Genomic DNA, 22,900 nt, shown 5'->3' on the forward strand with positions numbered 1-22,900 from the left:
GATTGCAGTTCCTAAGATTCTTTGGATGAAGCAATGTACTTTAAATGTGTTTTACATGTATGGTGTGTCCACAGCCTGATTGACTTGCTGGGTATAGTCAATGACAAAAAACTTCTTTAGCATTTGCAACAAGACTAGTGTGTGGTGCAGTGTGAACTAGCTGACACTATGCCCTAAACTTCACTATGTCTACATACCAACCTAAGGAGATAGTACCTGTTTCTTTAAAGAGTTCCAGGACAGCTACTTCTGCAGGATTTCCTCCTGCTCAAGTTCATAAAGGAATGGGCACCCTCTTTCCATGTAGGTTAACCCAGGGATAAGTGGATGGCTGGAAGGGTGACTATTAGATGAATTAACTCTAGAAACTGGCTGTTGTCTCAAGAAAGTCTAATGAGTTACTAGAAATTCAGCCACAGTTACTACTTTGTTGATCTCACTCCATTCCTGGATGGAGCTCTGTGTCTGTATCTGGTCCAGAAATCTGGAAACAAGGGAGGAATGAGAATCTAAGCAGAAGTTGCTGCCACAATATCAACATAAAACATGTGTGGGACTTTTAAGCTGAAACCATTTTTACAACATTCCCCTTCCTCCTAGGGCACCAGGACATTGGCAGTTGCCCTAGGATGCCAGCTGCTAACACCAGCCCTGTTTTTACAGTCAGCAGAATCCAGCAGCAGAGTTTCTCTTGAATTGTGCCACTCCATAGTGTGAGGCTGTGGTGTGAGCTTGCATTTAAGAATGCTCCCCCATGAAAAGAACACCCTGCACATAGGAAGTTATCATGTGAGAGAGGGGATTCAACCTGCCATGCAAGTTTTCTTTGTATTTTCTATGTATGTTTTGTTTCTGAGCCATCACTGAGCATCCACACACATTCAGTAAATTATTCTTAAATCATGAAGGTTAATATTTTTGTGTGTGTGTTTTTTTCTTGTTCCCCTTAGCTCAGGGGTGGGGAACCTGTGGCCCTCCAAGATGCTGCTGGACTACAGCTCACATCACCCCTGACTGTTGGCCATGCTGGCTGGGACTAAAGGGAGCAAAACTCTTAACAACATCTGAACAGCCACAGGTTCCCCGTCTGTGACTTCGCTCATGGTATCTTTAATTGTTTTAACTTACTGGTCTGTTTTTAAATTTGTATATATTATTATTATTATTATTATTATTTATTCAGTTTCTATACAGCCCACAGCCAACGGCTCTCTGGGCGGTGAACAACATAGATATAAAAATACAATAAGATAAAATCACATAATAATTACCACACACATAATAACAATTCTCAAAGCTAAAAACATATTACACAATTAATTTAGTATACCAGAGTGTTATAAATATACTAAAATATATTAAAATGCCTGGGAAAAGAGGTACGTTTTAACCCGGCGCCGAAAAGAAAGCAATGTTGGCGCCAGGCGCACCTCGTCAGGTACACTGTTCCATAGTTCGGGGGCCACCACTGAGAAGGCCCTAGATCTTGTCGTCATCCTCCGAGCCTCTCTATGAGTCGGGACCCGGAGGAGGGCCTTCCATGTTGCACGCAGTGTATGGGTAGGTTCATATCGGGAGAGGCGTTCCATCAGGTATTGCAAACCCGCGCCGTGTAAGGCTTTATAGGTCAAGACCAACACTTTGAATCTGGCCCGGAAACATATAGGCAGCCAGTGCAAACGGGCCAGAACAGGTGTTATATGTTCAGATCGTTTGGTCCTAGTCAACAATCGGGCCGCAGCATTTTGCACGAGCTGCAGTTTCCGAACCGTCTTCAAAGGTAGCCCCACGTAGAGCGCATTGCAGTAGTCCAGTCTTGAGGTTACCAGAGCGTGGATAACTGACTGTTTTGTGAGCTGTCTTGCAAGGGTTTTCAATGTGAGATATAAATCCATTAAATGAATAAATAAAAGTTTAAAGATGGGATTGTGTAAATCCAAATTCTATGCTATATGTGGTGCTTGTGCAAATGAATTCATCTGTGACGTGCATAATCTGCACCACCCTGGCTAGACATGGGCATGGTGAGCCTTTTTGTGTGTGGGAGACCAGCTAGAGGAATTTCAGGACCGGTTCCTGTGCTGGCCAAGGAAACTCGTCCCACTCGTCAATAATATCAGTTTCCACATGTAGCTGGCTCTGTGGTCAGCCCGGCAGCTGGCAGCAATTACTCCCTCTGTATAACGAAAACGGGGAAACATGACCTCAGACTGCAATTACGTGCAGTCTAGAACAAACGGCACAGGAGCTGGCGAGACCTTTGGCCCTGCTCTAAGATGAAAAGGCAAAAGAGGCCAGAGCAGTTCATCCCTCCCTCCCTCCTCCTTCACAGCCATTTATCAGCAGGTAACCTTCCTGAACAGTCTGTATCCTCTTTCCCACAGGTTCGTCATGCAACCTGGAGTATCATCATGGACTCAGTTGTGCCATCAGATAAAGGCAATTACACCTGCATTGTGGAGAACAAGTACGGAACCATCAACCACACCTACCAGCTTGATGTAGTCGGTAAGGAGATCTGGATAAAGGAAGGGAGATGGGGAGGCTTGAAAGAGCGGGGAGTCGTAGATGTTTGCTATAAATTCCTACCTAGAAAGATAATCTTCTTGTTCCAGAGGTAGGATTATGGGAACATTCAGCTTCTGCTTTTGAAGGCAGCGGCTCCTCCTTTAGACTATTGACTGATTCCTACTTCCATCTCAGCATGCTACTTGGTCTGCTACTCTTGCCTCTGCAGCCAATATTGCCGCAGGGCCAGCAGCAGTGTTGGGGTTTCTGGTGGGTGAATTTCTGGTGAGTGAAGAGTAGATGGTTGAAGTAGGAGTAATATGAAAGCATCAGAACAGGAGATGTATTTATTTTATTTAACAACATTTTTGATTGTAGAATAAGCAGTTTACAAAAAACAAAGATGCAATCATATGCCTCCATGAATAGGCCAAAAGAGTTGGAACATAGGAAGCTGCCTTATACTGAGTCAGACCGTTGGTCCATCTAGCTCAGTATTGTCTACACTGACTGGCAGTGGCACTCCAGGGTTCCAGACAGGAGTCTCTCCCAGCCCTACCTGGAGATGACGGGGATGGAATTTAGGACCTTCTGCACACAAGCATGTGTTCTACCATGGAGCTACAATCCTTCCCCACTAGAAATTGTCAGAATTACAAAATTTAAAAAGTAGCAATAGAAAGAGCCTGTGTGTGTGCAAATGCATGCATAGCATAATACCAGATTCTCCAGCTGGAGTACATATTTATTTATTTATTATACTTTTATACCGCCCCATAGCTGAAGCTCTCTGGGCGGTTTACAGTAACTAAAAACAAATACAATTTAAAATACAATTTAAAAAGCTAATTTAAAATATTGCAAGATTAGGCACTTTTGCTTTTATTTCCATGTCTGATACTATACTGTTTCGAGAGGCTGGGAGGAGGGGGTTCAAGAGCATCTTCAGGGGTCACCAACCTTTTTGTGCCTGTAGACACATTTCAGATTTTGAGTGTGCCGGGAGCACAGCCCTCTGGTTCTATCTCCCCCACCCTACTCCCAACAGATCGAGAGAGAGTGCACAGGTGTACATGCACAGGTTCTTTGCTTTTTCATGGAGGCCTGGGTAAAAATCAGATCCAGTATCATTAAATGGATCCTCCTGAATTTACTTTACTTTACAAGGAGTCCCCCTGAAACATCACTAAATTACAACTTACATTGATAGATTGCATAGTGAAAATCACAGATCTGGTATTTGCTAGTATCACAGAAACATTGATCCAGTAACATGATTCCTGTGGAGATCTGTCAGGCTGCTTCTTCTAGTATGTAGGCAGGCACTGAAGACCCACCTGTTTTCAGCATGCCTTTTGAGATTTTAGGGATTGCTGTGTTGGATCTTTTAACTGATTGACTGATGCTGCTTTCCACCCTCTGTTAGGCTAATTTCATCCGAGTCTTAATATGAGGTATTTTGAGTTTTAACAGGTTTGTGAGGTATTTTGAATGTAAATAATAGCAAAGTGGAGTATAAATATGATGGGGGTTTTAACCAGGGGTTGTTAAATTGTTTTTAATGTAAATAATAGAAAAGTGGGGTACACATATATAAAAATAAATTATAAAAGTTTGTGGTACTCTGGCAGCCTGAGAGCCAGTTCACATAAGCTCCCCTTTCTTGTTGCCTGGAGATGGTTTTTACTCACCACTGGTGACAATCCAAGTGGGTACTAAGAAGCCTGGATGAGATGAATCTTGATCTGATTCAGCTTGTTGGTTCTTATCTTCATATAGAGCTATTTATTGTTCCACTTCCTTTGCTCCTTGGAAGGCACTTGGATTGAGTAGACAGCAGCTCTCTGAAGTAGCCGGATGTCTGTGGCTTAGTGACTAAAAGGGATAGGAGAAAGTAGCTGGATGAATTTTATTTTTTGGCTTTTAGTTGTCTCTGTGTGCAGACTGTGATTGGCCTAAGGCAGCCTTCCCAACCAGTGTGCCTCCAGATGTTTGTTGGACCACAACTCCCATCTTTCCTGACAATTGGCAATGCTAGCTGAGGCTGGTTGGGGTTGTGGTCCAACAACATCTGGAGGCACACTGGTTGGGAAAGGCTGGCCTAAGGTGTGCATTTTTTATTTGCCCACAAGCCCAACCAGCTTTTCTGCACTGGGTGGGCCCAAGTATCTGGCTCAGCAGCCCAAGCGTATGGGTTTTATTATTTTTTATTTTACATTTATGATAATTTCAGGGGCCAGACAGAAACTGTCTCTCCTCCTCGCCACCCTCCCCAATTAATATCCTTATTAGCCTTAATTCCCAACCCAGGCAGGCTGATTTCTGCCGTTCCACTTGTGGAGTTGCTCTAAGTGCCACTAAATGAACCATTAAGAATGCAATTTAATTTGATTACACTGAGCAAACTGAAGGGAATAGTCTGCATGGGGGAACAAAGGGGTTTGTTAATGCTCACTCACCACAGTGGCAGGCTCTTTGTTAATCAGCTAGGCCCTCATTAGGTTTGTTTGACCTTTGACTTCAAATGAATAGGTTGCCATGTTTTCTACCTATCCCACCCCAAACTCAAACCCCACTTTCCTGTCAAGGATCTCACCTGCTTAGTTCTCCTTTATTGCCTTCAATGGATGCTGTGTTATGGCAGTTTCAAGTGCATTTGAGGCCCCCAGAATAGGTAGCATAGGACATGTGACCACAGAAAAGGCTTCACCAGGGACCTCTGGCACTTGAACTATAAAATAACTTACTTATTTTTGTATGGATTTGCTGGATTTATATAGCTGCCTTGTAACCTAAATGCTCTGGGCTGCTCACAAAATTTCATGGTTTGCAGCAGGACCATCCTCTAGTAAACTGTTTGGACAATAACGTGCCTGCAGTGGTGCCCTCAGCGCTGGACCTTGGGGCAGATGTCTACGGCCTCACCCAGCAGAATGAGCAGGAGGGCCCCCAAACGCAGCAAGGGCAGCGTACCAAGTTTTGAAATAAAGTGATACATACTAACATCAGTTTTTTCCTGCGGTTCGAGAAAGATATGGGGGGAAGACGATGGTTGGAAGAGCAGCAGGAAAACCTGTCATGAGTCAGTTTCTTCAGGCAGTTGCTTGAATTTGAGATCAAACATCTCTGTGTCCAGTATGGTGCCGACCAGGGCCTGCAAGGAAATGGAAGCTCCACCAGCAAGCCAGAGTGATGGCCTGGATCCTGCAAGTGACTCCACTATGACACTGGTCCCCAACAGGCTTCCACTTGCTGAAACAGACTTTGTTGCCCTATGCAATGCTCTGCAAGTAATGGACAATGTGAGACTAACTGCTTGGAAGATTTATGAAAAAGCATCTGGATGGAGTTGTAGAGTGCAATCTGAAAAAAGAATGGTGGGGGATCTGTATTTTTACAGCAGCAGTTGATCTGGATGAGATGACATTCGCTTTTACAGAGCTTCTGAAATGTGTCAGTATTAGCATGGGCAAATGTGTTCATATGGTTAAAGAATGGATGTCAAGATGGACACCATTAGTACTAAAATGGATAGTACTATATCACACCTGAAGAAAAAATATGATGTACTGTTTGCTCTATATTAGAAGTTTGAAAGGCCTTGTGGACTTATCTATGTTGACTGTTCTGATGACCAAACTTACACTGACCTAAGTTCTTCATTAGTTCTAAAACTGTGCTGGATCATGTTCCTGTAGGCAAAAGGAAAAATACTATAGATGGAAGATTTGTTTATTTCCTTCCAGTTACTGCTTTGTGCTCTTGATTATTTTATCAGACTGTTGGAGTACTCAACAAACCATACAAATCTCTGAATGCAATGTCTAGTAATGGCTCAACTTGAACTAGCAGGCAAGGTGAGAATGTATGTTATACGTACGTTAAAAACGGATACAGAGATAAAGATTATTGAAGAACTTTGTAAAGAATATAATTGTAATTTGGATGAGATGAAAAATGTTTACTTCACTAGTTTTATTCCATTCTTGAACTCTTTGGGTATTACACCTTTCAGTAGACTTCCAGAAGTTGAGAATCTGTCAGGCAGATATGAAGAAATGTATTTGAAAAACAAGGATATTGATGCAAGATTATTTTTAGAGAAAAATGAAACTTTACAATATGATCACACTGAATGTTCAGAGTTGGAGATTACACCACCAACAACAAAAACTCAGGTGAAGATTCTCCTGATGTACTTCCACAGACCCCTATTTGGGCTGCAATGAATAATATCCAGTAGTTAATGATGATTTTAAACTCTGCAAGTGATAAACTGTCAGATAACCTTCTCTCATATTTTAATAATTGTACTGTGAATCTTATGCAAAGCATATTGGAAAGCATAGGAAAACTGAGTTGTGTCTTCAAAGAGAAATTTTCCAGAGCAGTTGGCCAGGGATGTGCTGAAATTGGATCACAGAGGTATGGGCTTGGTATACGGTTATACTTGGAATCCATCTTAATGTCAGAAGAAAAACACCTGTCAGTTCATAATTTTAGCAAACTTTTGAATAACATCTTTCATACATCTCTGTTGACCTGTGCTCTTGAGGTTGTCATGGCTACTTACATCATCTCAAGGAATGCTTCACAAACTGACAGTATGAATATGGAAACAGATTTGTCTTTCCCATGGATCATCAACGTACTTAACTTACAAGCCCTTGACTTGTACTTTAACATCTAAAGATCTTCTCCTCCATCGCTCCTGGAGGAGACCAGGAGGTCTAAACTTGACTGAGCCACTGTTTGCCTGGGACTTGGAGCCATTTTCAGGCATAGAAGCAATTAGGTCATGTGATTGACAGACCCTATGAAGCCTCTGGATTGGCCGGCTTGATATAAATATGTGACCCCTGGCATTCTGCCCTTTCCTGATCAGCAAAGCAGTTTCTTCTGTCCATGGGACATCAACCTCTTGCTCATCACTTTTAACTCATCCTTCCCCAATGAGGGGCACTCCAGATGGTTTGGACTACGATCCCCGTCAGGCCCAGCCAGCACAGCCATCCCGGCTGGGACTGATAGGAATTGTAGTCCAAAACCTCTGGAGTACATCAGATTGGGGCAGGCTTCTTTACCACATGTAACTGACTGTATTGTCTGAAGAACGCGGTATCAAGGTCTGGATCCTGGTATTGCTGCTGGCCTCGCTCTGTACAGGTCTGCAAAAGCTTTTGAGCGAATAGGGTTGTGCCTCAGTTCTGCTGAAAGGCTAAGCCTTGTGCTTTGGTCATCTGGAGTCTTAACAAACGCTTCAGATGCTTCTCATCCTCTTGCTGCCGTGACCCAAGGCAGCCTACAGCTACAGGTTTATAGTTCCAAGGTAAACACAAATCCAGAATGATGAAGTGGAGGACATAGGACAAGTCAGGCCAACAGTCAACCAAGCTCAGTATTGTCTACTCAATGATGGCAGCAGCTCTCCAGGGTTTCAGGCAGGGTTCTCTCCCAGCCCTACCTAGAGGTGCCGAGGACTGAAGCTGGGGCCTTCTGCATGCAATGTATGTGCTCCCACTGAGCTATGGCCCTTGTGTTGCATGCAGAAGGTCCCATGTTCAGTTCTTGGTATCTCTAGGTAGGGCTCGGAAAACGTCTATCTGAAACCCTGGAGAGCCGCTTCCAGTCAGAGCTGACATATTGAACTTGATGGTCTGACAAGGTATAAAGCAACTTCTTATGTTTGTTTAATTTTTGATTTAGATTATTTATATCCCATCCTTAAGCCAACAATCTCAGGGTGCTTAACAATCACCTCCTCTGCTGTTTTGTGGTTTGCTATTTATGAATCCTGCCTCCCACCCCCCACCCCAAATCCAGCCTTCTAGCTTTTCCATACCCCAACTGAATTCTAAATGTCAGAGCTGCCTTTTTAGAGTATTGTAATGTAGCCCCCAAAGAGACAATGGAAATCCCAGGAGCATTTGGCAAGCTGTGGGGGGTGCTGTGTAACTTATTCTTTTTTGCTTGTGTGTGACCTGGATTTCTTTCTGGGTCAAATGGAGTTTAGAAAGGCTCAGATCCCTCTGCATTCCCCTTTTTCAAACTGTAAGTTGGGTCTGCTGAGCCCAGGTGGCCGAGGTTTCTTCAGGAGATAAGGGGAAAGAGGGGCCGCTTCAATCACATCACTTCATCCGCTCAGGCTTCTTTGGTGCATATTAATTGCCCATTGATGCCTCTTTACCCATCCCCTCATGCTCACAGTCAGGGTGGTAAAAGGACAGAAAATTTCTACTACTCCCCCCATTTATTTTTATGAGATTGCATATACAAAAACTTTCCAAAACAAAACACATTCAGTTAAAAACTATATGAAATACTATATATATATAATTGAATAACCCATGTAAGTTCTGATAAGAGAAGCATGAAGAGACAAAAAAAATGAGTGGCTGAAAGAAAAAAAGATTATCATCAAACTATACCTATGAAAGCCTGTGACTGAATTACGTTCTGTACCTTGTCATTCCAAAACTAGATAAACAGGCTCCATTTCAGTATAAATAGATAGTTATTGTTATTAAATGCAGGGGCTGAGGTGGGGGCTCACAACTGTGTCTGTGATTGGAAAATATGAAACTATGGAGTCTTTTAAGTTCTTGCAAATCTAATTAATGTGGGTGTGATTGAAAGTGGCAGTTACCTTTTCTTCCAACATGTGGTCTCCCTATTTTTCCCATGCTGAATCTCCTGCAGAAACAGCAAAATATTCCCCAATGATTTGACTGTATCCTCTACATCTTGATGTCAGACATAACAATACCATCTCACAGTGTAGTACCGCCAAAACTTTATGGTTTGGTTTTTGTAGCTTTAATATGTGGCAAACGGGCAGTTAGTTGGTTTGATCTTCCAGTCACGTGATTTAATTTATCTTTTGTTCTTTTGTCTGTAATCATTATGATTTACTTGATGTCTGTTTTCTATGTACAACGAATGCTGTGCTCACCATGTGAGGATAGTTCATTTTTGGTTTTTGGTATTTTGGAAAAATTGATTAATAGATGGTTAAAAGAAAAAGGTTTTGGGATTGGGCTCTGAAGTGCAGTGGCAATCTCTGGCTCAGACCCTCAGATCTCTGGCAAGGCCTGTTTCTGGCTGGTTCAGGAGAGCCCTGTGAAGCACTGCAGAAAGTATGCTCTTTAATTCGAGGCATTGAGAGCCTTTGGCACAGAAAGGGCCGGTCCTGTGATATTTACTTCAGGAAGTGGAATATGATTTTAGGATATAGAGGGCCCACACACATCAAGGATCCTTAAGTAGGAGGATTAGAGGAGGAAGTATTCCCTTCATATTTTTAATAAGTGACTGGCTAGGATGAAAAATAAATCCTGGCTCCAGACTCTAGCAACGAAGGGGGGAAAATAACTTCTTAATCCCTGCTTTGTCACATCACAAGTGAAGATGTGAGGGTCGCAGACTGCTGCAGGAGCTTTCATTTCCGTGCCTGCCAGCCTAATTCTCTTTGTTTCTGGGAAGTTGGTGTCCAACTTCTGATCTGCACCTGACTAGTTGTTAATGTTCACTTGATCGCTTCACAGCTTTCTTGAACCAAACAAAGGAGGGCCAGGCAGGGCCAAACATTTTTTGCGTAGTGGTTCCTGTTTCATGAGTCCTAATTTGAATGAAAACTATGTTCCCCTTTGTGCGAAGGGATCATTACACAGTTACTGGGGAGCACTACCTCACGCTCTCCTGGCCCTTTCATTGGACACAGGGCTGAACCGCACTTCCAGATGTCCATGAAGCGGCTCACGGAATCACATCCACACAAGCATTCTTATATCACTTTAACAGTCATGGAGAATGAAGTGTAGTTTGTTAAAGATGCTGACCTCACAGAACTACAATTCCCAAGCCCCTTAACAAAATTCAGTTCCCAGAATTCTCCGCAACTGCTAAAGTGATATAAGAGTGCTTTAAATGTATGGTGTCGGTAGGCTTTTTCACTACAGACAACCATGCTAACATGTGGACATCTTGCAGGTGGGGCCAGGCAAGGTGGTGCCCACCACCAAAGGCAGAACCAGGAGCATGACTCCACTCCTCAGTAATCACACAACATCCCTTCACATGAGGAATACATGAAGGGGGTTTCTCTGTGTCTGGCAAGTGTATACATGAGTTAAAGGTCTCAGAAATGTAGCAGGTGCTGCCATATGGCTCTCGCTCATGATGCTGAGGTAATTTAGAAGTTCAACACAAATCATAGGGAGGCTGTCGTCGTAGCTCCTTATCACACCAGTATAGTGGTTGTTGGCTGCACCCGCACATGTTCAGGTTTCCAATATTGCCTCAGCAGTGTCTGGAAGGAGCCATCTCTGAGCAGCTCCTGTATCACCAAAGCTGTGTTAGAGGGCACCTCATAGGAGTTCTGAAGTCCAGGTGGTGCTCTTTGGTAAGGCCTAACCTCCTAGACACCCTGAGAATGAACAAAATCTGCTGCTCTTCCCCTCTGTCCTTAGGCAGTGGTGGGTGGTGCCCACTTGGGCTGGTAGGGCGGAAGGCTGGGAGACCAACTGTAGGTGGAGCCTGAGGGTGTCACGGGCAGATCCAAAGCAATGGCAGCCACAGTCACCCCCTGATTGGTTGTAACAAAGAAGACAAGTATGGGCCATCTGAGGGCAGACTGAGGTTGGTGGGGCAATGATCAGCCTGTACTGCCCTCGTGTGGTTAGGGAGAAAGATGCTGCTTGCTAGGCAACTGCAACATGCTTGCCTCTTCCCTCAGACCAATAGAATGGCTTCCAGGATTGGGTAGGAAGGGAATAAGGGCAGTAGAAATTCAGAAATATCAGGGTAGGGTAGGTTGGGATGTTTGGAAATAAGCAAGCACCATCTGAGATGAGGCTGATGGAGGCCAGGGAAAGGGCCTTCTCAGTAGTTGCACCCCATTTGTGCTTCCCCAGAGAGGCTCATTTGGTGCCTATTTTGTAATCTTTTCGGTTCTAGGCAAATATCTTTTGGCTCTCCCAGACTCTTTAAAGTTTTGGTTTTATTGTAATCTTGCTATTTCAGTCGCTGGTCTTACTGGTTGTTTTGTCTGTTATTTATTATTTATTTATTTTGTTGCTTTTATTTAAAACAACAACTAGGAACCATCTGGTTGGAGGGCAGTACATAAGTGTTTTAAACAAACCCTGTTCAGTGATTGTAATTTGTTTTAACTGTTTTTAATATTGAATTTAAATTGTTGTAACCTGTCCTAGATTAGAGTTTATTCTAATGTGCAGCTAGACGCATTTTGTCCATTGTCAAAAAAATTGTGCAGTGTGAAATAGACTTTTGTGCAGGTGAGCTGATGGGATTTAATAAGGAGCTATGTAGTGTCTAAAAAAGAAATAGATGAGAAAAGATAAATAGAAAATGAAGATAAATACTGTTTCCTTTCAAATCTTCATAACCTTATATTAACAGTATATTATGGGACTAATTACTTTTGGGGGTGGGTAGTGTGCTGGCTGCTTGTGCAGTAAGAGAAAAAGCTTAGAATAAGCCTGACCCACCCTGGGATCTGCTGTTGAAGGGTGGGTAATAAGTACCAATAATACTAATATTAATAATAATATAAATAAATAGGTAATCGAGTCTTCATCTCTCCGTTCTTCCTTGTGCAGTTTGTCTGAAACCATTTCCTCCCATATCTCTTCCAGAGAGGTCACCTCACCGGCCTATCCTACAAGCTGGGCTCCCGGCTAACAAGACTGTCTCCCTGGGTAGCAACGTGGAATTTGTTTGCAAAGTCTACAGCGACCCTCAGCCCCACATCCAATGGCTGAAGCACATTGAGGTCAATGGGAGCAAGATTGGTCCAAATAACTTGCCTTATGTGCAGGTCTTGAAGGTAGAAAAAACCCCACTATTTTGATTGGTGTGTGGCATTTTTGTTAATATGGGTCTTGTTTCCTCAGCCTTGGGAGGGAGGCATATACAAGTTGGGGAGAAGGCTGTTTTAATTTGATGCTGGCGGGAGAATCTTTTCTAATCGGTTGATTGGCCAATCTGAGTCAAATCAGCAAATTCTGGAACTTAACACTTTTCTCCCCTTTTGCAGAAGTGTTACAGCAAAGTATGCAAAAGGGAAGTAGCAGTGGAAGGGCAGTAAACTCTGTTGTTCCTCCCCAAAGGAGTTCCGCTTGGATGCTGCACCACAGCCCAGCACAACCTGGCCGCGTTCAGACATAACAGCAAAACATGTTTAGCACCAGGTGAAGAAGCCTAGTTTCCTTCTGGATTCATTTGCTCCTTCCTTCCCCACCACCATGGCTAGCAAGAGTAATTTGGAGGCTTTTGCTTTTGCTTGTAGTTAACTCCAGCTAAATATTTTGACTGAACTGGGAATGTTAGTTTAACACCAAGTATGGTTTCCAAACGGACCAACTTCAGATAGTGAGTTATGAAGCTATAACAGTGTTGAATCATGATCCCTTGGTTCAGGTGAAACAACAAGCTGAAATTAATTAAAAGCAGAAGCAAAAGTTTCCAAACTCCTACACATGGCCATATGGGAAGAGGAGGGAGGGAGTATGTGAGCCTGAGAGGAGGTTAGGCTAGGCTATGTAGCAATGAACCATGGTTTATTGTTCCATCTGGATGCAGTCAGTGTCATGTACTAAGCTAAGCTTAGCCACCAGCCATGTATTCCTGCCTCTAATTTGCAAAATAGGTGTTGGTTGAGCACCAGGACAACCACAGTCTATGGTTTAGACTGGACTGGACTGGACTGGACTGTGTTTAGCTTGGGTGTGCATCTGTCAGTGTGCATGACAAAATTGTGCAGGCCTGCAGCCCATTCCTAAGTGAGATGAAAGGTGTGGTCAGGTCAGGGAAGAACAGCCAGCACACCAACACCTTCTCCAAATTTAAACAGAGCAAATGTGGTTCTGCTGGTACTGAGGAGGATGTGTTCGGAATTTAATTCATATCCTTTAGTAAGGAAGTTGTATTGCCACAACTCACATTTGCCTCAGGGGCCCACTTTTCTACTTACGGCTGTGCAAAAGCTCACACCCCATGTCTTGGGGTTCTGACAGCAAGCAGAATCCAGTTTGGTAGCGATACTAAAGTCTGCCCATCAAGATACAAATGTGCCTTTTTTAAAACTGCACAGCAGGCTTATTAGAAGGATGCTAAACCCCTGAGAGAGAATTGGGTAGAAAAGCCTGGGGTGCCTCAGTGTTGGACCAATTTATCCCAGCAAACAGCGCGTATATGTGGGTGTTAAAACTGGGAAATTTATGCACAAATAGGGCCTCAAGTACTATTTAGCATGGCACCAAAACGATGATATATATATTTAAAAAATACTGGATAAATAGATAAATATAAGCTACCTGCTAGCATGTTCAACCAACAGTCTTGTGGCACATTAAAGATTAATAAATTTATTATGGCATAAGATTTTGTGGAATAGAGTCTGCTTCACCAGATTATGTACACGTGGATACAAAGAGAAAGAAATATTAGCAGTAAAATCAGAGGGTAATGAAGTACGATAATACAGACTTTGGTCATTGTTTTGTTGTGGGTACTATAGCTTAAATGCATGTAAAACAATCAGAGTGGCTGTTAACATAACAGTGTTGATGGTGATTATTTGTTAGTCTTTAAGGTGCCATGAGGATCTGTTGTTTTTTGCTGCAAATTGTTAGCATATTGACATGGATGGGAAATAAGATATATGATGAACAGTGAGGAAGGGAGTGGGCTTTCATGTTTGTTAACTTTTTATAATAAGTTATCTAATACGTCTTATTCTATGACATATATATATAATATATATATATATATATGTATACAGTAGGGCCCCGCTTTACAGTATTAGCGTTTCGCTAATACAGCGGTTGTGAATTGTAGAAAGGTCCCGCTTTACAGTGCTTGTTCTGCTTTTACGGCGGTTTTTTGCCGCCGGGCACCATTTTGGTCAATGTAAGTCAATGGGATCCGCTTTACAGCAGTTTTCGCTTTACAGCGGGGGTCCGGAACGTAACCTGCTATATGAGTGGGGCCCTACTGTATCTTTTATATATGCTAAAAATAAGTAAAAATCTTGGTTTGCGGTGTTTTTTTTAACTGTATGGCAGTTTAGCAAGTTCTCCAGGTTCTAGAATCTAAAGAACTTAGCCCTGCTGCCCAGTTATTTAGTACTGCTGTTCATTTAGCATCAGCAGTATTTTTAGGTGAGACTTGAGATGGATGCACTGGCTACCAGTTGTTTACCGGGCCCAATTCAAGGTGTTGGTATTGACCTTCAAAGCCCTATACGGTTTCGGCCCAGTTTATCTGAAGGAGCGCCTCCAGCATTACCAATTATGCCGCCTGACGAGATCAGCCACACAAGACCTTCTCTCGGTTCCACCAGTTAAGATAGCGAGGCTGGTGCGGACCAGAGAGCGGACATTTTCGATTGTGGCCCCCACCCTCTGGAATTCCCTTCCTTTTGACCTTCGCCATGCCCCTTCCCTGATAGGTTTCCGCCGGGCCTTGAAGACTTGGCTGTTCAGGCAGGCCTATGGGATCTCTGGGGTGGGTTGCTTTTAATATTGGTATATTAATTATTGTTGGTGGTTTTCATTGGTTTTTATTGTATTTAACATGTACATGTACGTCGCCTAGAGTGGCCGTTAATTCGGCCAGATAGGTGACTCACAAATAAAATTTTATTATTATTATTATATGCAGCTTGTGGCCCCAGGAGATTTCCCTGAAGTGAGAGGTGCCAGCTCTGCTTATGGGTGGTCCTCAAGGGGCTGAAGTGGGGGCAAGCAGAGAGTTTGAGCCTTCCTGCCTTGCACCTCTTGCTTGTGGGCGAGGGCACAAGGAGATGCTAATATGATTGCTGTTGTTGATCTCGGAGCAGTGATGCCCATCCGCTGGCCGCTGAGTGACTCCTGTGTTATTGGTCTTGTTCTAGAGCTCGGGAATTAATAGCTCCGATGCGGAGGTGCTGACCCTGTATAATGTGACAGAGGCTGAGAGTGGGGAGTATGTTTGTAAGGTTTCCAATTATATTGGTGAGGCTAACCAGTCTGCGTGGCTGACCGTCACCAGACCCATGGCTGAAGGTAAACGGGAAGAATGCCACTTTGGGGGCTCTTGCTTGGACAGTCAGTCCTTAGTGGTGGGAAAAACCAAACTCTTGTGGCTCTCCTGTTTCTTCTCTGTTTCTGGTGCCATAAGCCATGGAAAAAATCCTCAGAAGGGGGCTGGTCAGCTTAGTTTTGTGCCCTCATCCTGTTCCTCTTTCTAACAGATCATTCCCTTCTTCGTCCTTTCTTCACCTTCTCCCTGTATTCATTCAGCCAATGTGAGAAATCATTCCCCAGGTCATTCTGCTCAAACACCAAGCTAAGCTTTACTGCATCGGCTTCTGTATATTTTTCTAAGGCTGCCAGAGAAATGCTTTAATCATCTGATTGGTGGTAACCAGTTAATTAAATTGATTTAACTATTGTCAGAATCTAAATATAGGTGTCCTTTTGAGCCAGCAGAATAAAAACCACATAAAAATGCATGTTGGTACCCTTTAATTGTGCAGCCCTGCCGATTTTAAATTGGCTGTCACCAATTAATAGATGTTCCAATTAAAACTCGGAAACCTGGGGGGGGGTGTATATCTGATGTTGAGTTCTTAGGAGTATCTTTACTCTCCCTGACAAAAGAAACATAGCAATTTCTCTTGCGTATCCCTCTTTGAAGCAGCATGGCCTCTCCCTTCGTCTAGTGGCATGTCACATCTTGACTTTGACCCTGCTCTCTTCTCTTGCCCTCTCATCCCCATCCATCCCTTTGTCTGTTCCCATCCCATGAAACTAAGCTGGTCCTTCTCCACCTAAGGTTAATTTTTCCATGTGGTCCATCACCAGCATGTTCAGATGGGCAGGGAAATTCAGTTTGGTGAAGGGTTTTTAACACTGCCTCTTTAGGTCAGCCTGGATCAGAGGTTGTCCTAAGGCTCTCTGTTACAATAGGTCTGCCATGGTTTCTGTGTTCCTTAGGAGGTCTCGGGGGGCATGTTATCCCCTTCCCTCCTCCTTCTCCTCCTGCACCTTGGTTCCTAAAGGGGTCTTACGTTTTTGCTCGTCCTATTTTTTCCTCCCCCTTTTTGCTTCCATTTTTTCCCCCTTTCTAGACGGCTGGTGTTAACACAACTGACAAAGAAATGGAAGTCCTTCACTTAAGGAATGTCTCCTTTGAGGATGCTGGGCAGTATACATGTTTGGCGGGTAATTCTATTGGGATCTCCCACCACTCTGCATGGTTGACGGTTCTGGAAGGTATATACTGGTTCTGTTCCTTTCTCTGCCTCTTTGCTGTCCTCTTCTAGGTTTGGCAATGAGCCTGTCGTGGTCTGCAGGAGCCAGCCATTTTGAAGGCAGGGAGGGAGGAGTGGCAAAGTGGCCCAAAAAAGTGGGAGGAGAGTGGGTCGTTTAGCAACAAATCTGGTTGGAACATGGCAGTTGAAACATCCCTGATGTGCCCATCAATGAGCCATCTGCTCCTGTTTGGTCCCTGCCAAATTGGGACTATCCATCTGCACATCTGGTGGCTCTCTCAGACCAAGGCATTGTGAATTTCCAGTGTGACTTTAACCGGAGGTGAGGTCCAGGTGTTCCAGCAGGGCTGGTTCCATTCTCTTGGGCAATGTCACTTCTGTCCATGCTCTTTGCCACCTTCTCAGCTAGGAGAAGAGAGAACTGTTGCATCTGCTAGTGCTAAAACGGAAGCCCTGCTGTGCCCAACAAGATCGAAAATGCAGTCCCAATGGACATATGTGGGTGGATTTGGGGAGATCACAAGCCACCTACATTCTGCATGCTGGAGTCAGGGGTTAGCAGCACTAGGTGTTTTGGGATCCCAGATTTCCAACGTGATATATGTGCAAATTCCTCTTTAGATCTCATCCCCAACCCAGATTTTGCAAGTTTAAAATGGGGTCAAAAGGCAACTAATGGGCTGCAGTCAGTGTAACAGAGTAGTCGTGTACCACCAGAGCAGGTTTGTTTGATGGTGCTTAAAAACAGGGATGCAGCTCCCCCCCCCAACACACACACATTTTAATAGAGCACCTACTCCCCACACTGGCATACATGTGCACTCCCATGCCTGGGATATGACTGTGCTCTGGCAAATGATTTGTCTCTGTTTTGGAAAAGTTCAGAACTTTGCTCTTGACATAGGAGTCTTGCTATGGTGAAGTTCCGATTCTAGAACTGAAGGCTTTGGAAGCTAACTTGCAGTAGTTGGCCCTTTTATCCATACATCCATGTGAAGAAAACAGCTGGCTTACACAGATATGCACACATGTCAATAGATTACTGTTTTACCTCCTGGTCACAGGAGGTCTGCAGGTGTTGCCTTCAAGTAAGTTTGCGTTTACCTAGAGATTAATGCAACTTATTCTTTCTGGGTTACAGCAAAAAAAGTGGGGGGGGGTTGAAAAAATAATGCACAAGCCTGGGAGACTTGGGTGGATACGGCCTTTTTCGTAGCTGGATTCATCTCTGTTTAGGGTGGCTGTGAGAAAATGGAGGCACTCTGGCTCCTAATCCCCCAAGAACTGAGAATAAGAAATGGGGCTTCCAAACATCTGTGTGCTTGTTTTCCCATAAGATCCCAAATATGGCTTTGTTCCTCTGTGGCCTTGCCTTGAAAGGAAATGGAATCTGCCTTTCGCTGAGTGGAAGTCTCTGCTGTTACTCCTGCATTCTCTTTTGGATTATACTTTGCATAAACTCCTGTTTTGTGGGCTCTCATTCAGCTCTGCTTATTTGGTGTTGAGTGTGAGTTGGACACATACAAGGAAAAACTTTCTGTGTTATCAGTCTTTTCTTTCTTTTCTGAAGCCTGTACCCAATTCAGAGCCCTGTGATCTGAACAGGGTAAGATGGTGATAGTTCCTTTCCTTTCAATCACATGTTAATCCATCTCTCTCTCTCTCTCTCTCTCTCTCTCTCTCTCTCTCTCTCTCTCTCTCTCTCTCTCTCACACACACACACACCACACTCTTCAGTGTCCTCTCCATAACCTGTGCATAACAAGTTAAATGATGCAAAGTTTGTGCTTTCTTGCTAATGGTTTTCTCCATGCAAGCAAGCGTTAAGCTGCTGCTGTTGCTGCTAAAACTAGAAAGGCCCCAGGTAAAGGCACTGTTTTATCATCCTGAAAAGTACTTTATACTTGTCCGGGCTGCTGAGAATATTTCTGGACAAGACCTGCAAGAAGTGGTTCAACAGATTAGGTGATAGATTCAGACACTATTGACCCATCTCTTGTAGGCACTGCCCATGTGGTTCTGAAAGGTTTGATTGGCAGCTGAGATGTGGTCCTCAATGCTGCATGGCTTTTCCAAAGAAATGGGTTTGGAAGTCACAAACAGATTTCAGCCATGTTTATCTAAGCACTCATTTTATGCATATGCTCTTTTGACCTCCCACTCAGTAGCCACCCTATCATAATCTCCCCCCCCGCAATCCTTTGAAATTACTTCTTTGATGTGCATTGTTGCCCCAGTCTTCTCTGTAAAAATGTAAGCCAGCTGAGTGCTCTGCCAATGTTGTGGACTACAACTCCCTTCAGCCATGCAAGGGAGAAATTGAAATCCAAAACATCTAGAAGGCATCAGCTTGGTGTAGGCTGGTGTAAGTAGTTCCACCCATGAAAGTCACTGCCATCGCTCTTTTCCCTTGTGCTGTTTTCCTAATTCAAATCACCCTTCCTCTCCAGTCTGCTGTTTGCACTTGGGGTGGGGGTGGGGATTTAATTATCCAAAGTATTTTTATCCAGCTCTTCAGCTGGAAAAAGCTCCCAGGGCTGCTTACAGTGATCAACAATAAGACAGTCTCTGCCCTCAGACGTACCATCTAAAAGACACAGCACAAAAGGAAAAGGGGATTGGGAGGGTGAAGGCAAAAAGCAAAGTTGGGCACTAGTTCTTGATTGCACAGTTCTTATAGGTGCTGTTTCTGGCAGGGAGGAACAAAGCAAGCTCCCTGCAGCTGTTCCCTCTTTGGCTGATGGATGGGGCTAGGTTGGCCTCTCCCATGCCATGATGATGATCCTGGGAGGCAGAGGGAGCAGCAGTGTGCGCTGCCCTTCAGCTCTGTCACCCCAAGTACCCTTAAAAAAAGGCAGGATATTTTTTTCACAGATCCCCACATTGTGTTTAATTAGTCTCTTCTAAACAGTGAAATCAAACCTAGGATTCTGTTATGGAAGCCGATTTCCATATCCCTTAAGTGCATGCTGGTTTGTTTCCCAAAAGAGATTTAGATCCTAGAGAAACAAACCCATGAAAGCACCTTGGTTTGGCCTCCTCCTTTACCTAGAGCTTGTCTATATCTAGAAGCCATGGGGGGGGGGAGTGCAGAAGCAACAAGGAATAGCTTCATGCAAAAAGGGACCCGCGTGTCCTTCTCCACCTGCTCTGGCTTTGAAGATGTCACTCAGTCCACTTGCATGTCCATTACCCTTCTTTGTATCTGGGGAGTACATCTAGCTGCCACAGGGAGTGCGGGCAGCAAATGCCTTGTATCTTAGGAATGCAAAGCAGCATTTCCTCTCTGCCTTACTCTTTCCTCTTGACCCCAGTTTTGGGGTGTTGTTTTTCATTGCAGTTGAATGGGTGCCTATTGTGTGTGTTTGTGTTTTTGTTTTTTGTGGGTTTTTTTCACTGACCCAGCTATTGAAGACAAGCCAGCTATGATGACATCCCCTCTGTACCTGGAAATCATAATTTACTGCACAGGAGGCTTCCTCATCTCTTGCATGGTTGTGACCGTCATCATATACAAGATGAAGAGCACTACAAAGAAGTCAGACTTCAACAGCCAGCTGGCTGTGCATAAACTGGCTAAGAGCATCCCCCTGCGCAGACAGGTAACAGAAAGTAGATAGGGGGTTTGATTGTACCCTACCACTCTCCTTGCAAGAGCCTTGCCTGCTTGAGTCTGATTCGGGGATGAACAACCCGTGGCCCTCCAGATGTTGTTTGATTCCAACTCTCATCAGCCCCAGCCGACGTGGCCATTGGTCAGGAATGATGAGCTTGTTGTAGTCCAACAACATTTGGAGAGCAGCATGTTGGCTATCCCTATTGAGACAAGCCCATAGGGCAGAGTTGGGAAACTTATGACCACCCAGAAGTTGCTGTACTACAACTCCCATCAACCCTGACCATTGGTCATCTTGGTTGGGTCTCATGGGGATTGGAGTCCAACATCTCCACAGGTTCCCCACCATTTCCCTAGGGGGAAAACAGAGAAGCAGTTTCCACATCTTGAAGGCACTTTTGACTGTATGCTTTCTAGATTTGAAAAAACAAAAAAGACAGGTCGTGCAAGTTGTGAAGGTGCTTGGATAGTGGTGTCAGCATAGATTAGAGCTGGGCAGACTGTGGCTTGTGACATTCCACATTAAGTTAAAGAGGGCCCACATAACTTGTGGCCCATCAAGATGAGTGCTACTTTACAATAGTCCATCAAGGTCTTGATTTAAACATCTTCATTTTGCTGTCCATTGGAGGCTTCAAAAAAGGGGGGGTTGTCAAGCAGTATACAGGTGGACTGTGTTCAGTTTGGTGGGTTACAAGTTTGCAGGCCTGTATGAGACACTTGGGGTATCTGCTGTGGCTTCCAGGCAGCTCAAATGTGCCTCCTGATGGCCTGAAAGAAGTGAACAGAATTAGGAGTGTGCCTCTTTCCAGTCTCTTCCCCCAGCCACATTGAGTCCAAAGTAGCTCAGCAACAGAGCCAAAGAGCGGAGGAGACGATGGCTGCTGGCCATTGGGGAAATTTGTTCTCCCTCAAGTCACCTAGATCAACTTGCCTGCAGGCACCTTTCTGCAGCAGTACCTGCTCTCTCTTTTGCAGTACACTCTGGTCTGGATTGTGCAGGTTGATCCATGAGGTCTGGTGGTTAACTTGCCCTGCACTAAAGCAGAGTTGAGTTAGACAAGCTGGCCTTTGGGTCATTTCCTCATTCTAAGTTTGCAATGTGCCTGAGGCAGAGGGCCCAGCTTTGCTGGTTATGGGAAGAGGAGGCCACAATTGAGGCAAATGAAAGGGAGAGAAGCAGTGGTAGCCAAGACTTGCTTTTTCGAGACAGGAGCAGAGAAAAGAGAGCTGGTCATGGGGACATAGAGGACATAGAAGCACAAACTACAAGGACTGTTCCTTGGCATTGTTTAAGGTTTTGACAATAGAAGCTCTGGCAATCCTCAGTATAGTCATGATTGTTACTGTAATTATTTACATCACTTTTAATAGTCCCTGTGCAGCTTTTGCAATCTGACCTTATCAGGTAACACAAATTCTGTACTAAAAACAAATCTAAATTCTGTGCAGAGGAAAATGGAATCCTTTGGCCAGTATAATTATTGCATATTAAACAGATTTGCATATATCCCTCCCTTCCCCCAGTCACTGGAAGTCCTGCAGTTGTGCATATCACTTCTGAAATTATACCAAGCATTTCAGGCATTTTTTTGCAATCAGAATGGCTGGCAGCTTGTTATTATAAAAAAGAAAGAAAGAAAGTTGAGATTCTTTTGGATGCTGAATTGGACACCCAGAACCAAATTCTACACTTCTACGATGCAGATCACAGAATACAGGCGGCCCTGACTACTGGGCTCTCTGAACTGTCATGTGGCTGTAGGGGGAGGTGAGGGACTGGATAAGTTTGGGGAGGTACTTTATTAGCCCTAGTGAACCACATTTGTTTACAGCAGCAAGGACCCAGTTTCGAGAATGAAAAGTATAGTCTGCTTGGAGGTGGGCAGCTCTTTTCCTTACCAGAGACAAACTCCTGGGGACTTTACCGAAGGTAACCCCCACTCTCTCCTTCCTTCCACTGCAGGTGTCGGCTGATTCGAGTTCCTCCATGAACTCAGGTGTGATGCTTGTGCGCCCCTCACGGCTTTCCTCCAGTGGGACCCCAATGCTGGCGGGTGTCTCTGAGTATGAGCTGCCAGAAGACCCCCGTTGGGAGCTTCCCAGAGACAGGTAACAAACTCCCCTCTTACTCAGCCAATCAGGGATATTTGATGCCTTTTTCTTATCTGTGCCCTCAGTGGGAGACAAGATTTTGTGTCCATTGGCTTATCTCTAACTTTCCTTATGCCAGTTGGAAAAAGCCATTGTTCATGGCTTGGTGATTTGGCCCTCTGAGGGGAGGTGAGCAGGAAATCCTTTCCCTTACGCAGAAGAAATTTCAGAAGCAGAACCAAAAAAAACCTCTAGAAATGTTGGATTTCACAATAAGGCAGAAAATGGCAGATGTGGAAAGTGGTGGTATTGTTCATAATCTGGGGACAGAATATTCTTTCACAAGAAGTGGAGAAGAATGTACAATTGCTCATATGCAGGATTCCAAAAATGGTGGGGGTGTT

At 44.1% G+C, this 22,900-nt stretch overlaps 1 protein-coding gene and 1 pseudogene across 10 annotated transcripts in view; both read left to right on the forward strand.

The window, feature by feature from the left end:
* FGFR1 (fibroblast growth factor receptor 1) overlaps positions 1-22,900 on the forward strand; it is a 126,040-nt gene that overhangs the window by 81,042 nt on the left and 22,098 nt on the right. For 6 of the 10 annotated variants that reach the window (XM_061592556.1, XM_061592560.1, XM_061592552.1 and 3 more), the window contains 5 exons: positions 2,385-2,508; positions 12,165-12,355; positions 15,425-15,575; positions 20,192-20,394; positions 22,369-22,514. In XM_061592556.1, the coding sequence (XP_061448540.1) occupies positions 2,385-2,508; positions 12,165-12,355; positions 15,425-15,575; positions 20,192-20,394; positions 22,369-22,514 (815 nt within the window). Of the gene's footprint in view, positions 1-2,384; positions 2,509-12,164; positions 12,356-15,424; positions 15,576-16,642; positions 16,788-20,191; positions 20,395-22,368; positions 22,515-22,900 lie in introns of all 10 variants that reach the window. The other 4 variants (XM_061592562.1, XM_061592559.1, XM_061592557.1 and 1 more) reach the window with 3 other exon arrangements.
* Positions 5,775-7,198, forward strand: LOC133368494 (retinoblastoma-associated protein-like; annotated as a pseudogene).

The sequence above is a fragment of the Rhineura floridana genome, chromosome 12 (genome assembly GCF_030035675.1).
Source record: "Rhineura floridana isolate rRhiFlo1 chromosome 12, rRhiFlo1.hap2, whole genome shotgun sequence".
In the NCBI taxonomy this organism is placed as follows: Eukaryota; Metazoa; Chordata; class Lepidosauria; order Squamata; family Rhineuridae; genus Rhineura; species Rhineura floridana.